Source organism: Tachyglossus aculeatus, chromosome 2 (genome assembly GCF_015852505.1).
Source record: "Tachyglossus aculeatus isolate mTacAcu1 chromosome 2, mTacAcu1.pri, whole genome shotgun sequence".
NCBI lineage: Eukaryota > Metazoa > Chordata > Mammalia > Monotremata > Tachyglossidae > Tachyglossus > Tachyglossus aculeatus.
In genome coordinates, this window is record NC_052067.1 from 102,717,304 (window position 1) to 102,732,414 (window position 15,111).

The window sequence follows — 15,111 nt, forward strand, 5'->3', positions numbered from 1 at the left end:
CTTGGGCAAGTAACTTCACTGGGCCTCAGTTCTCTCATCTGTAAAATGGGGATTAAGACTGTGAGCCCCATGTGGGACAGGGACTGCATCCAACCTGATTACCTTGTACCTATACTAGCACTTAGAACAGTATTTGGCACGTAATAAGCGCTTAACAAATACCCTCATCCTATACATCCCATTAAAGCCCTTTATAACAAAAACTTTTTATTGATTTCAGCATCCCACTGCATAATGTATCACTACACTCTATAATCAATCAATCAATCAATTGTATTTATTGAGCACTTACTGTGTGCAGAGCACTGTACTAAGTGCTTGGGAAGTATAAGGCCTCCAGTCAAAGAACTTCCAGAGAATGCAGTTCCCTCTCCCCAGTTGTTTTCTTCAGTTTCTTTCCAAAGAGTTTTAGCATGTGACTAAAACACCGCTGCAGTTGATCCATGTAGAACAATCTCCGTTGGCTTCTGAGCCTTCGCTGGGCATTTAGAAAATATTCCAAAAAATTTCCAAATATTTAAAGCAACATCAGGCCGGGTGCCAGGCTTGGGTCAGATCAGTGATCCAAGTGGTCCAACCAGGGGCTGTCCCTGTAGACTTTACGCTCATTGCAAGCAGGGTACATGTCTACAAACTCTGTTGTAGTGCACTCTCCCAAGCGTTTAGTACAGCGCACTTGCACACAGTAAATGCTCAAATACCACTGAAGGATTGATTGGTCCAGCCCTGAATTCTGCCTCACAGGGACACTGTATGAATGTTTTCCTCTTGGGCAGCAATCCCAAAGGTATAGCAGCATGGTGTAGTGGATAGAGAATGGGGCTGGGAGTCAGAAGGTCATGGGTTCAAATCGTGGCCCCACCACTTGTCTGCTGTGTGATCTTGGGCAAGTCACTTCCCTGTGCCTCAGTTCCCTCATCTGTAAAATGGGGATTGAGATTGTGAGCCCCATGTGGGACAGGGACTGTATCCAACCCGATTTGCTTGTATGCACCCCAGCACTTAGTACCGTGCCTGGCACATAGTAAAAGCTTAACAAATACCATTATGATTATTATAAGGGGTCTTCTGACATCCTCCCACTGCTAACTCTCCCTTCCTAATAACGTACTGTGGATCGCGCGCCCATGCGCTTAGCCAGAATTTACTGATGTTTTCTGCCTGTATAACTTCCTAGAAAAGTGATTTCCGTAGACTTACCACCTGTTGGGTGAAGTGTTTTGTTTTTGTGGTTTTCAGCTTGCCACCCTCACGCCTCAACAAGTGCCACTCTGTCTCAGTAGTGGAGGATTTGGAAAACAGCAGTTGAGGTTTACCCCGTCTGCACTTTTTATGATTTTATGAGATGGTTCACAACATGATAATTAATAACTTTATAATAGTAATTGTGGTACTTTTTAAGCACTTAATAATAATGATGGTATTTGTTAAGCGCTTACTATGTGCAAAGCACTGTTCTAAGCCAAGAACAGTACTAAATCCATTATATGTAGCTAGGACACAGTCTGTTCTTAGGTGGAACTCATAGCAAAGCACTGTTCTAAACCAAGAACGGTACTAAATCCATTATATTTAGTTAGCTAGGACACAGTCCATTCTTATGTGGAACTCATAGGCTAAGCTGGAGGGGAACAGGTATTAAATCCCCACTTTACAGATGAAACAAAGATTAAGTGACTTGTCCAAGGTCACACAGGTGGTGGAGCTGGGATTAGAACCCAGATCCTCCGACTCTCAGGCCTTTGCTCTTTCCCCTAGGCCAAGCTGCTCCCCTATTCTTGGTTCATTAAATCTCATTGCGTAACATACTAGTATATTGGGCCAGTGTGAACTAGCCTCAGTGGCAGGATCATCTAAAGAGAGGGGTATGAGGCAGTAGAATGGGCGGGTGTGAAACTGGTTAGCAGGCAAGGAAGGAGTCTAATAAATCTTTAAAGTGCAACTCATCGTAATTGAATACAGGTCACAGTTCTCCAGACTGTCGGAGTTCACGGCCAACAGGGGCATTACCGTATTGCCGATAAAGGAAAGCCGGGGCGGCATTTTGCCCGCCAGTGTGTGATTCGACAGGCTCTGTCTTATTCTTCTACTCCATAAATACCAAGTGTCTATAAACATTTCTCCTGAATAACAAGAAAGGTGACGCACTTACAACCTTCTGTTCTTCCCGAACATTCCGGTAGAGAGGGTATGGGCAGCCCTTCAAAGAGCCACATCCTCATAAACTCTGCCCTGAGTTTAGATGGTTTAGATTAGGTTGGTTAAGAGGCCGTGCCATCTCTCCGCTCTGGGTTATCTCTCTTCACCCAAGGGTTTCAGAATCCCAGAAGCAGGTTAATAATGCGAGTGGGTGGGGACTGAGCAGTGTTTATAAAGCACCTCTGTAAGCAAGCGAAACACGTTAAACCAGAGTTATGTGATCATATCAGAACTTTGGGCATGGGCAAATTGGTGGTGCTCTTTTTAAGATAATGGGATCAAATAGAAGATTTGATAACTGCGGACAAGTACTGGCATATTTTCACTGGTTTATTTACAGTATTTGCGAAGTGCTTACTATGTGCCAGGCACTGTACTAAGCACTAGGGTAATTACAAGCTAATCAGGTTGGAAAGAGTCCATGTCCACCCAGTCTTTTAGACTGTGAGCCCACTGTTGGGTAGGGACTGTCTCTATATGTTGCCAATTTGTACTTCCCAAGCGCTTAGTACAGTGCTCTGCACATAGTAAGCGCTCAGTAAATACGATTGATGATGATGATGATGTCGGGCTCATAGTGTTCATCCCCATTTTACAGATGAGGTAACAGGCACAGTGAAGTTAAGTGACCTGTTCAAGGTCACACAGCAGGCAAGTGGATTCCAATCCAGGTCCTTCTGACTCTCAGGCCCACACTCTATCCCCTAGACCATGCCGCTTCTCTGACTATTTCAATCAGAGGAGTTGAGAACCATGGTTTGGCTTGTTGAATCATGAATTCTGGGATAGAAAGTCAATCTGGCATGTTCTGTTCCAGGGCAATTAATGAGATTGTGATCCGGGACACCTGAGTGTGCCAAGTGGGGAAAAAAACAAAAGTGAAAAAACTAAGCTCGTACTGTATTGGAAGAAGTCCTGTCTAACAGATGGTACTCTTCAATCAGTCAGTCATCATTACGGTTGAGTGCTTGCTGTGTGCAGAGCACTCTACTATGCATTTAGTACCCTTCTTGGCAGTGCTCAGTTCGTTGGAGGGGTGAGGGGTTGTGTGAAATCTATGCCAAAGGTGGTGATTTATTCATTCATTCAATCAATCATATTTATTGTGCACTTGCTATGTGCAAAGAACTGTATTGAGTGCTTGGGAAGTACAACCCTAAAGTGGTTTAGACCAACGCCTGAGGTTATAAATTCTTTGAGAAGCAAATTACCCTTTGAAGTGGTGGAAGCAAGTGTCATGTGCATGTTTCTCTCTCCCCTGAAAATTGTAGTTCAGGCCTGGGCCCTCCTGTCTCTCTTCTCTCCCAAACTCCCCGCCTGCTGTGAAGGAGACTCCCCTCTCTTGGTCCTCCACACTTTTGGGCCCTTTCTGCTGTTGAAAAGAGTCGGCTTCTTTGTTTGGGGGCAGTCTTAGGGAGAGTTTTGTCTTCCATACTCAGTTTGTCTTAATCCAGGAGCGACTCCTTCCTCAGCCTCATTGGGTACCAGGATCAGTTCCTCATGGGGCGTATTTTAGTTTCGTTAAGGTAGGATGATTGATAATTACTGAGGAACCACAGTTTGGTCTCAGATCAGTGTGAGCAATTATTTTGTCTCTGAGTGTGAGAAAGTTCCTCTGTTTTGGCAGTCAAGGTAAGCACTCTGGGGTGGCAGGCAAAGGAGAGGGAGAGAGAGAGAAAAGCAGAGGTTGGGGTGTTTGTGTATGTATGCATGCACATGTATGTGAAAAGGCAGAGGTTTAGTCTCCTACCTCTAGACTGTAAGTTTGTTATGGGCAGGGAATGTATCTGTTAACTCTGTTGTACTCTCCCAAGTGCTTTGTACAATACTTAGCATATGGTGAGTGCTCAGTAACTACCATTGATTGATACATGACTCCAAACCTGCTGCAGGGCAAAAAGAACCAACTGTCTGACAGGTTCAGAGTCATTACATATTACCTGTATATATGTATATATGTTTGTACACATTTACTACTCTATTTTACTTGTACATATTTATTCTATTTATTTTATTTTGTTAATATGTTTTGTTGTCTGTCTCCCCGTTCTAGACTGTGAGCCTGCTGTTGGGTAGGGGCCATCTCTATATGTTGCCAACTTGTATTTCCCAAGCGCTTAGTGCAGTACTCTGCACACAGTAAGCGCTTAATACATATGGTTGAATTACCAGAAGAAGAGCAGTCATTTTCACCTATCAGCGATTGCCCATACCTGCCCTGGCACCCCTATTTTTCGTTCTTTCATCAATCTTCCTGCTTAGGCATCACGGTGAAATAGAAAACTGATTTAGGAGAGACGGAAGAAGCAGGAGAGGCCGTGAATAGAAGACAGTCGGCACAGGGTTGAGCAGTCTTGGTTTTATCGTGCCCTCCCTGCCCCCGGCAGACCTGAGGATAACATGGGTTGGGAGTTGGGGAGAGAGAAGCAAGAAAGGGAGAGGACGAAGAGGAGCAGGAAGGAGCGAGAAAGCATTTTTTTTCCCTTTACAAAATAGTATTATGGCCTATACATCTCTTACCAAGTGACTCTGCCAGGAGTAAAAGGGTCAGTCAGTCCCCTTAGCTCCTCCATTAGGCTCAAGTTCCTCAAGTAAAACAAGGATTGTGCATTTTACTTCTGGGTTCTTTCCAAATCCCCAGCACTGTGCCCGGGCTCCATTCAGGAGGGTCTGTTGGTGGCCTCAGGGCATAGGTTCATTCCTGGAAAGGAGAATGTTCAAAAAGTAGCTAAAGGAGAGCCAAACAGGCGACTGGACAGTTTTAAAATTGGATCCAGGGAAAAAAATTGAGAAGGAAATGGCAATTTTATTATTATTATTAATGATAATAGTGGTATTAAGCGCTTACTACATGCCAGGCACTGTACTAAGTGCTGGTTGACTGCAAGCAAATTTCATTCCTTCATATTTATTGAGCGCTTACTGTGTGCAGAGCACTGTACTAAGCGCTTGGGTTGGGCACAGTCCCTGTCCCACGTGGGGCTCACAGTCTCGATCTCCATTTTACAGATGAGGTAACTGAGGCCCAGAGAATTGAAGTGACTCGCCCAGGGTCACACAGCAGACAAGTGGTGGAGTCAGGATTAGAACCCGTGACCTTCTGAGTCACAGCCTGTGCTCTACCCTCCACGCCATGCTGCTACATGAGCAAAGGCTGCTGGGTGGTGTGAGGAACTAGATCTGAATGCTGAGATGGCTCACCGAGTCTGGGCCTAGGAGAGTGGATTTGAACAATTAAGTTTGAAACACGTAGGGCATTAAGCATCAAAATGGGTTGCCAAATGGTAGTGTGGATTCCTTTTCTTGGCAAAGTATTTGGAATGCCGGAAGAAACCCATCCTGCTTAGATAATAATAACAATGATGATGGTATTTGTTAAGTGCTTACTATGTGCAAAGCACTGTTCCAAGCACTGGGGAGGTTACAAGGTGATCAGGTTGTCCCCGGGGGCTCGTGGTTTTAATCCCTATTTTACAGATGAGGTTACTGAGGCCCAGAGAAGTTAAGTGACTTGCCCAAAGTCACCCAGCTGACAGTTGGCGGAGCCGGGATTTGAGCCCGTGACCTCTGACTCCAAAGCCCGGGCTCTTTCCACTGAGCCACGCTGCTTCTCTACATGTGGTCCGGGGACAACAGCATGGCTCAGTGGAAAGAGCCCGGGCTTTGGAGTCAGAGGTCGTGGGTTCAAATCCCAGCTCCACCACTTGTCAGCTGTGTGCCGTTGGGCAAGTCACTTCACTTCTCTGGGCCTCAGTTCCCTCATCTGTGAAATGGGGATGAAGACTGTGAGCCCCTCGTGGGACAACCTGATTACCTTGTATCTACCCCAGCGCTTAGAGCAGTGCTTTGCACATAGTAAGCGCTTAACCAATACCAACATTATTATTATTCAGAAATCCTTTTCCAACACTACTTTTGGCGTTTCTGCGCACTGCACTCCATAGTAGCTTATGAAATTGTCTTGGACACGGTGGGTCCGCTGCTGTTGAAGGCTCAGAAGTTATGTACCAGGACTGGAGGCTGCACCTGTTCTTTCTCACTGTGAGAACACACATGGTTCTCACAGTCCATGCCACTGAACCCAAGGGGCACCGGCTGGCAGGACAGATGGATCAGCAGAAACCAAATGCCAACGCATGACCCCCCCGGTGGGAAGGAAAACCTTTCCCCCATAGCCATTGGTGTCTGAGCAGTGCTCACCTGAATGGCCAGGGGGCAATTGAGAAGCAGTGTGGCTCAGTGGAAAGAGCGCGGGCTTTGGAGGCAGAGGTCATGGGTTCAAATCCCAGCTCTGCCAAATGTCCGCTGTGTGACTTTGGGCAAGTCACTTAACTTCTCTGTGCCTCAGTTACCTCATCTGTAAAATGGGGATTAAGACTGTGAGCCCCACGTGGGACAACCTGATCACCTTGTAACCTCCCCAGCGCTTAGAACAGTGCTTTGCATATAGTAAGCGCTTAATAAATGCCATTATTATTATTATTGTTAATAAAAGAGGGGGCTCTGCTGTGTTTTTGCTGGACAAAGCGTGCCAGACATTGCCTCTCAAATGACCCTATCTCACCTTTGTTGTCATCACTGAAGTGAAGGACAGATAGCTGCTGGGAAGCAGTGTGGCCTAGTGGGAAGAGCAGAGGCTTAGGAGTCAGATGCACCTGGGTTCTGATCCTGGCTTCGCCACTTGTCTGCTGCTGTGTGACCTTGGGCAAGTCACTTCACTTCTCTGTGCCTCAGTTACCTCATCTGTAAAACAGGGATTAAGATTGTGAGCCCCATGTGGGACGGGGACTGTGTCCAACCCAATTTGCTTGTATCCACCCCAGCACTTAGTACAGTGCTGTGCACATAGTAAGCACGTAACAAATACCATAATTATTATTATGAATTACTACCAAGTCTGTTATACTGCAGTCTCCCAAGTGCTTAGTACAGTGCTCTGCATACAGTAACTGTTCAAATGCAGGACTGTGAGCCTATTGTTGGTGATTTGTACTTCCCAAGCGCATAGTACAGTGCTCTGCACACAGTAAGCGCTCAATAAATATGATTGAATGAATGAATTAATGAATTCAATCATTTATTGAGCGCTTACTGTGTGCAGAGCACTGGAGTAAGTGCTTGGGAAGTACAAGTTGGCAACATAAATTGAATTAGCTTGTATCTACTTCAATGTTTAATACAGTGCCTGGTACATAATAAGCACTTAACAAATGCCATTAAAAAATAAGAAAAATAGTAGTAGCAGTAATATGGCATTTACTGAGTATGCTAAGCACAAATGCTGACATGGTTGAAAAGAGATTTTGAATGGTCATTAATTTGTTGTCTTCTGGCCAGACACACAAAACTCCTAGGAGGACTGGTTTCTTCCAACTCCTGGATAACGAAGAATTTGCTGAAGAATTACGTACTTATTGTATCTCAGAGCAGTATGTCAAGTGCTGGAAATGGATAGACAGGTTTGAATGAGACGTGGTACCTGCCAATCAATGGTTTTGGGTACCTACTGTGTGCAAAGCAAAGCACTGTACTAAGCACTTGGGAGACTACAGCAGAGTTGGTAGATATGTTCCCTGCCCATAAGGACCTTACAGTCTAGAGAAGGAGACAGACATTAATATAAATGTTATGTCCGTATCTCATGTGGGAGTGGAGGTGGGGGACGATAAAGTCAACTCTAGCTCCTTATCTTCCCTCAGAGGAAAGAGCACGGGCTTGGGAGTCAGAGGTCATGGGTTCTAATCCTGGCTCCACCACATGTCTGCTTTGTGACCTTGGGCAAGTCACTTAACTTCTCTGAGCCTGAGTTACCTCATCTGTAAAATGGGGATAAGACTGTGAGCCCCAAGTGGGACAACCTGATCACCTTGTATCCCCCCCGGTGCTTAGAACAGTGCTTCACACATAGTAAGTGCTTAACAAATGCCATTATTATTATTATTATTATTATTATTATGTGCTTTTATTTCTCAGAGCTTAATAAAATGCTTGGCACACAATACGCCCTGAATAAATACTGTTATTGCTCACCTCTTTTCTTCCTTCCCTTCCTCTTTTCTCTGATCTCCTTCCCTCTGCCCTCAGTTTGCAAGAGGGAAAGGGATAAGGGGACAAACTTGACAAAGTATTTTGATGTTTTGTTTTTCAATCAAAATACTTTGGTCATTCAGTTGAAAGGAGCTGTGGCTTCTGAGATGCATATGGCATATACAAATCTGTCCTCTGTGTACAGTAGTAATATGCAGACAGTACAGTGGGATGTGCTCTAATCGCATTTAGGGAGGAAGAGACCTGTTCAGACAGGATGGCCTCATTTGAGGAGAATCTCGTAGATTCAGGAGGGACCTGAGTCATGCAATATCCTCTGTTAGAATACCATTTGTTAAATGTTTTCTCAAGAGGAGCATGTAATTTCAGGAAGTGGTCAGTACAGGACATTTTTAGCAGAAGAATGGAAGACACTTCCATGTAATACAACCGTGGCTTCCTCTCCCAAGCCTCTTGTTTAAAAACTGGTTTTTGGATGAGTAAATGTTGATAATCCGTATTATCAACATGGATAATATGTTATCCATATTAACATATGGATTAACATATTCTTAGGTCCTAAAAATTGACGAAATCTGACTGCAAATAATATATACCAAATTCCCATTTCAGATTCATTCATTTATTCAATTATTGTCTTCTTGTGTGCAGAGCACAGTACTAAGCACTTGGAAAGTACAAGATTCTAGACTCCAATCAATGGTATTTATGGAGCGCTTTCTGTGTGCAGAGCATTGTACTAAGCGCTTGAGAGAATACAATACAACAGAGTTGGTAGATATGTTCCCTGCCCACAAGGAGCTTACAGTCTAGAGTGGGAGGCAGGCATTAATATAACTAATCATGCAACAGAGACAAAACATGTCATGAAGACTTGCCAGTTGAATTTCAGGACGTCTTGCCTGAGAGAATGTTGATTTAAGTTGATTTAAGCCCTGCCAATCCCAAGACCTCACAGAGTGTAAGCTCCTTATGGGCGAGGAATGTATTTGTTGCTGGTATAGTACCTGGAGCCAAGTGGACGTTCAGTAAATATTACCACCCACTCCCCAGAAGTCGGATCAGAGCCAAGCCTGCCAGTTCTCCCAAAGTAACAACTCCCAGGTCTACCCAGCCCTCCCCATTTCCCCACCCGCACCTCCCCGTGTCTGGATTTTGACAACAGCATCCTTGCTGCCTTCTCCAGACCAGCCTCCTTCTGCAGGATGTGTAGTCTCCTACAAGACTTGACCTAATCGATCAGTCCATTACTGGTATTTATTGAGGGCCGACTATTTGCGGAGCACCGTCCTGAGCGCTTGGGAGAGTACAATGCGAGAGAGATTAGCAGACACGTTCCCTGCCCACGTGGAGCTTACAGTCTAGAGGGACTTAATGGTGCTGGAGGGGCTCCCGTAGGCCTCTTGAATCAGACATCAGGCTGGTTTTCTCAGGGCCTCATGGCTCTAGCAGTTCTCATCCATCCTCTGCACCTGTCTGTGCTCATTTCCCCCTGCACACCCGTTCACTGGCTCTCGCTCTCTCTGGGCCATCCGGCTCACCACCCACGCTCCAGCCTCGTGCTGGAGGCGTTCCCCATTCCCCATCCTGGCTGTGGAATGCTCTCACCCCCGACCTGCATCAGTCAGATTGACCCTCCCCTCCTTCAGCCCTCTGTTTAAGGCCCTTGTCCTCCAAGACCTGCCCAGACTCCCTCCCTCGGATGGAGCATTCCAGTCATTCTGGCTGCCGCCCAGCTCGTGTCTGCTCCTGTGAACGAGAAATGCGGGCTCCTGGCCACAGGCTCCGTGTGTCTTTTATGTTCTGGGCCACTGTTTTACCATCAGCCTACCGCACATTCCAGATCTGTGCTGATCCCATCCTCTGTTGGATTGTAAACACCTGGAGAACCGGCGCTATTTTTGTGCGTTTCAGTCCGGTAGTTTTAAATCAAGGCTTTGTTTGATGCTGAGAATTGGAGAGGGGAAAAAAATGACTTAGGAACAATCCACAACTGTGCACGTAGTCTGTTTTAGTTTGTGAGGACAATCTGTTCTTATGGCCATGGTTGTTCATTTCACTTAGGCTTATTAACTGAGGCTTTTCAAAACCCTCCTCCTAGTTCTCCTTTCCAGCATTGGGCCCTTATGGTGGGTAGGCACTTGTAGTAAGGCATTTCTGGCAGCTCGGGAAGGGGGGCAGGGAATGCGTCTGCTTATTGTTCTATCGTCCTCTCCCAAGCGCTTAGTACAGAACAGTGCTTGGCACATAATGAGCGCTTAACAAATGCCATCATTATTTCTATTAAACACGTACTGTATGCAGAGCACGTAGCAAGGCTAGGAGAACTTACACAGTGGGAAAACATCGTCCCTCACGGGGCTCACAATCTGATAGAGGAGTTTACAGTTCTCCTAGTCAGTCATTTCAATTTTCACCTTCACCATCATCTGCTAAGGTACTTAGCTACACTCATCCACGAGTGGAAAGAGCATAGGCTTGGGAGTTAGAGGACGTGGCTTCTAATCCCGACCTGTGTGACCTTGAGCAAACCGCTAAACTTCTCTGTGCCTCAGTTACCTCATCTGTAAATAGGGATTAAGACTCTGAGCCCCACATTGGACAGCCTGATTAACTTGTAATTACCCCAGTGATTAGAACAGTGCTTGGCACATAGTGAACGCTTAACAAATACCATTGTTATTATTATTAGGATCTCATTGTCAGTTGTGTCAGTTGTATATGTGCACATAGCCAATGGCTACTTCCTTCTGGCTGCACATTTTTGTTTGGTTTTATAGAGGGGAAAAAAGGAGTGGGATTTGGGGCAGCACATTCCAGGTTTCTTGCCACATGCCAGAGTCAGTATTTCGCACCCTGGTGGGGTTCGGAAAATACTCTCGATCGACGGTATTTTGTTTCCTTAGCACTTAATATAGTGTTCAGCACAAAGTAGGCATTCACTACTGTTGAATGAATGAATAAATGAATGAATGTCAGCCAGCCAGCCAGCCGAATGGGAGAGGCTTGGCCTTGAAAGGATCACAATAACCGGGGCTGAAGTGGGGAAAAATGATTCTGCCATTTGGCCCACATGCTACACTGGTGGAGATGAACTGACTCCAACTTAATCTTAAACACTTCCTTTTTTTAACATCCTTTAACACCTCCTAGTAAGGAACCAGCTTGGTGGGAGGCAGAGCAGGAAGAGGATACTTGGATTATTTATTTTTTTAATTACTTTCCCTGCCCCTTTCCTTTGGCTTTTATGCTGCTGCTCTCATTTTCATTATTGTTGTATCTTTGAATTTGTATTCATTTTATTTTCCCAAAGCACTTTTACATCAATTCCCTCATTTTACCCTTGCCAGAGTCCTTGAGATAGGGGAGGGCAGGTGGTATTCTTCCCATTTTATAGAGGAGGAAACTGAGGGCTGCAGGGGTTAGTAATCGAGCTGAGATTGAGCAAAGAGGTCGGTGGCCAAACTGGGACCAGAATGATGGTCTCCTGACCCCCCAGGTCCAAGTTCTTTCACTGAGGCTTCATGTTCCCTCCCCACTGGATGCATTCTGTGGTTGTTTCCCTTTTAACAAACTCTGAGTTTTTCTTCCTCCCCTTCATTATGCCTTGGCAAAGATTTCCATTCCTTCCTGGGAGGAAATGTCGTTAAGGTAACAACTGAAATTTCTCCACACACCTTCATTTAGCAATAGAAAAGCCATATTCATGTTTAAGACAAGGGGAGGAAGGTGATTATTAGTTTGGGGTGGGAGAAGAGAAGGCGACCATGCTGGAGGAAATAGTCCTTAAACCTCTCCCAAGTGCTTAGTACAATGTTCACCGTAAGTGCTCAATAAATACCACTGATGAATTAAACCTCACTTCTCTCTCTTGTTGAAAGGTTGGGTACTTTACTGTCAATCCAATATCTAAGTTGAGGAGGCTGTTAAAAAAAAGGATAGTTTATTCTCTTTCTGTTTTTAAAAGACATTTAAATCAATGAGAATTGCAGTTGCTCTGGAGAGATAATTATGGTCTAAGATGGCTAATCAATAAATACTTGCTAGATGAAGCTTTTCTACAGTTTCCCATAAGCAGTTAGCATTTCTATCACATTTTAGGAAACAGTAATCTTTTTAATTAGCCAAAGGGGACTCTATTGTATTTGTTAATCTGAAAATTTGTTTTGCAGTAACTAGTTTTTTGGGGTTTTGGAGGTTTGTTTTAATACTTGTTAAGCATTTACTATGTGCCAAGCACTGTTCTAAGCTCTGGGGAAGATACAAGTTAATGAGGTTGGACACAGTCCCTGTTCCACGTAGGGCTCACAGACTAAAGTGGAGGGAGGATTTAATCCTCATTTTACAGGAGGATTTAATCCCCATTTTACAGATGAGGTAACTGAAGCACAAAGTTAAGTGACTTGCTCAAGGTCACACACAGCTGGCAAATGGTGGTGCCGGGATAAGAAACCAGGTCTTCCGACTCTGTGTTTGATCCACTAACCCACACTTCTCTTGGGTAACTTTGGACAAATCTTTCAGCACCCCTGAGCGTCAGTTTCCTTACCTGTTAAATGGGGATAGTATCTGTCTCTTACCTTTCAGGGATGTTGTGATGCTCAGTTGAGATTTTTGGATGTGAAAATGCATTGAAAACATGAAAGCCCTGGGCAATTTCCAGGCCCACCTAGTTCTCCTAAAATCCGGGGCTATGTTCTTACAGAACTCTACCTGAGGGAAAACTCATATTCTGTTGCTCACCATCTCCCCGCTATACTCACGGACACACGTGCACAGATGCTCCTTCAGGATACCACGTTGCACTATGCATCCAAGGAGCATTTTCTCATCTTGCCATTGCATTCCAGCCAAAACGTGCAGTGAAAACATCCATTCTAGCAGAACCAAATGGGGTGTTGTTATTGTCTGCCCTCCCACCCAAGCCACTTTGTTTCCCTGGGATACCGATTTTTCCATCAACTTCCAGGAAATCCCCAAGCATCTCCCTGCCACCCCCAAGAGGCCCATGGAGGTGGTTGTGACATTAGGAAAGTAGGAGTGAGCTTTCGAGCGCATGGTGTGGGGAGTTATAGTGAGATTATTATCATTATTATTATTATTATTGTACTTGTTAAAGCTCTTAAATGTGTCAAGCATTGTTCTAAGCACTGGGGTAGATACAAATTAATCAGGTTGGACACAGTCTATGTCCTTCCTAGGGTGTGCACAGTCTTAATCCCCGTTTTGCAGATGAGGTAACCGAGGCACAGAGAAGTGAAATGACTGAGTGGCAAAGCCCGGATTAGATCACAGGTCCTTTTAACTCCCAGGCCCGTGCTTTGTCCATTAGGCCACACTGCTTTTCATGGGAAATGGAAGGAAAAGGCGGGTAGGAAAGAAGACTTGTACTGGAGCTGCGTGGCTCAGTGGAAAGAGCCTGGGCTTTGGAGTCAGAGGTCATGGGCTTGAATCCCGGCTCTGCCACATGTCTGCTGTGTGACCTTGGGCAAGTCACATAACTTCTCTAAGCCTCAGTTACCTCATCTGTAAAATGGGGATTGACTGTGAGCCCCGCGTGGGACAACCTGATCACATTGTATCCCCCCCCAGCGCTTAGAACCGTGCTTGGCACATAGTATGCGCATAACAAATGCCATTATTATTATTACTGGCTTTTCGGTCAGTCAGTCAATTATATTTATTGAGCGCTTTTTGTGTGCAGAGAACTTTGCTAAATGCTTGGGAGAGTGCAATATAATAGACTTTTTCCCTGCCCCCAACAAGCTTACAATCTGGAGGTGTATTTCAGTTAATTTAGGTGCCAGGGCTGCTGGCTTCCATCATTCACGTTTATACTGGGTGAACTTGCTGTGTGCATACTTGCTATTGAGGCTGAGTGTTCAGACTGGGAAAATATTGGTGGACTCTTGATTTCTTAATGAATTAGTAAATTACACTTAAAATGATAGAATGTACAAGTTGCCAGTTCATTTTTGCAAGCTCAAATTACGCTACTTGTGACTATGCAACCATTAAACCAGGTTTTATACTACTAATATGTTTCTCTGCTCTTTTCTTTCCCCCTTTCAGCTGTCTGGGGCAATTTCGTGAACATGAGGTGAGTCATTCCCTTTTAAAGTTCCCCTTATCTGGAAGGTTTTATTTCTGTCACCTACGTAGAGTCAAAACACAGCAATGGGTTAAGATTCTGTCCGGGAAGAAAGCTCAGAAGACTGTTGGCTGTTGAAGCCAACTCATAAATTAAAAAGCCTTTCCTTAGCAGGAGTTTGGAGCGGGCGGAGAGTTAATCCCCAAATCCATTTAAACAAACTTTTAGATGCAGTATAGAGACACTGTTTATAGCCCAGAGCAGAGGATGATTCCTGGTGAATATGTTGGAAGGCAGCGGAGATTTCTTCTCTAATAATAATAATTATAATAATTATGGTATTTGTTAAGAACTTACTATGTGCCAGGCACTGTGTTAAGTCCTGGGGTGGATACAGGCAAATAGGGTTAAACACAGTCCCTGTCCCACATGGGGCTCACAGTCTCATTCCCCATTTAACAGATGTGATAACTGAGGCACATAGAAGTGAAGTGACTTGCCCAAGGTGACTCAGCAGACAAGTGGTGGAGCCAGGATTAGAACCCATGACCTTCTGATGCCCAGGCCTGTTCTCTATCCACTACACCATGCTGCCTTAATACCCCTCTCCCTTCAAGAACAGAGACAGTGGTTGCATTTCTGTATTTTTATTCATTCATTCAATCATATTTATTGAGCGCTGACTGTGTGCAGAGCACTGTACTAAGTGCTTGGGAAGTACAAATCAGCAACATATAGAGACGGTCCCTACCCAACAATGGGCTCACAGTCTA

General features: G+C 44.8%; 1 protein-coding gene across 1 annotated transcript in view; it reads left to right on the forward strand.

The window, feature by feature from the left end:
• UXS1 (UDP-glucuronate decarboxylase 1) overlaps positions 1–15,111 on the forward strand; it is a 108,114-nt gene that overhangs the window by 24,761 nt on the left and 68,242 nt on the right. Inside the window, exon 2 of the mRNA XM_038770510.1 lies at positions 14,320–14,347. Within this exon, the coding sequence (XP_038626438.1) occupies positions 14,320–14,347 (28 nt within the window). The remainder of the gene's footprint in view (positions 1–14,319; positions 14,348–15,111) is intronic.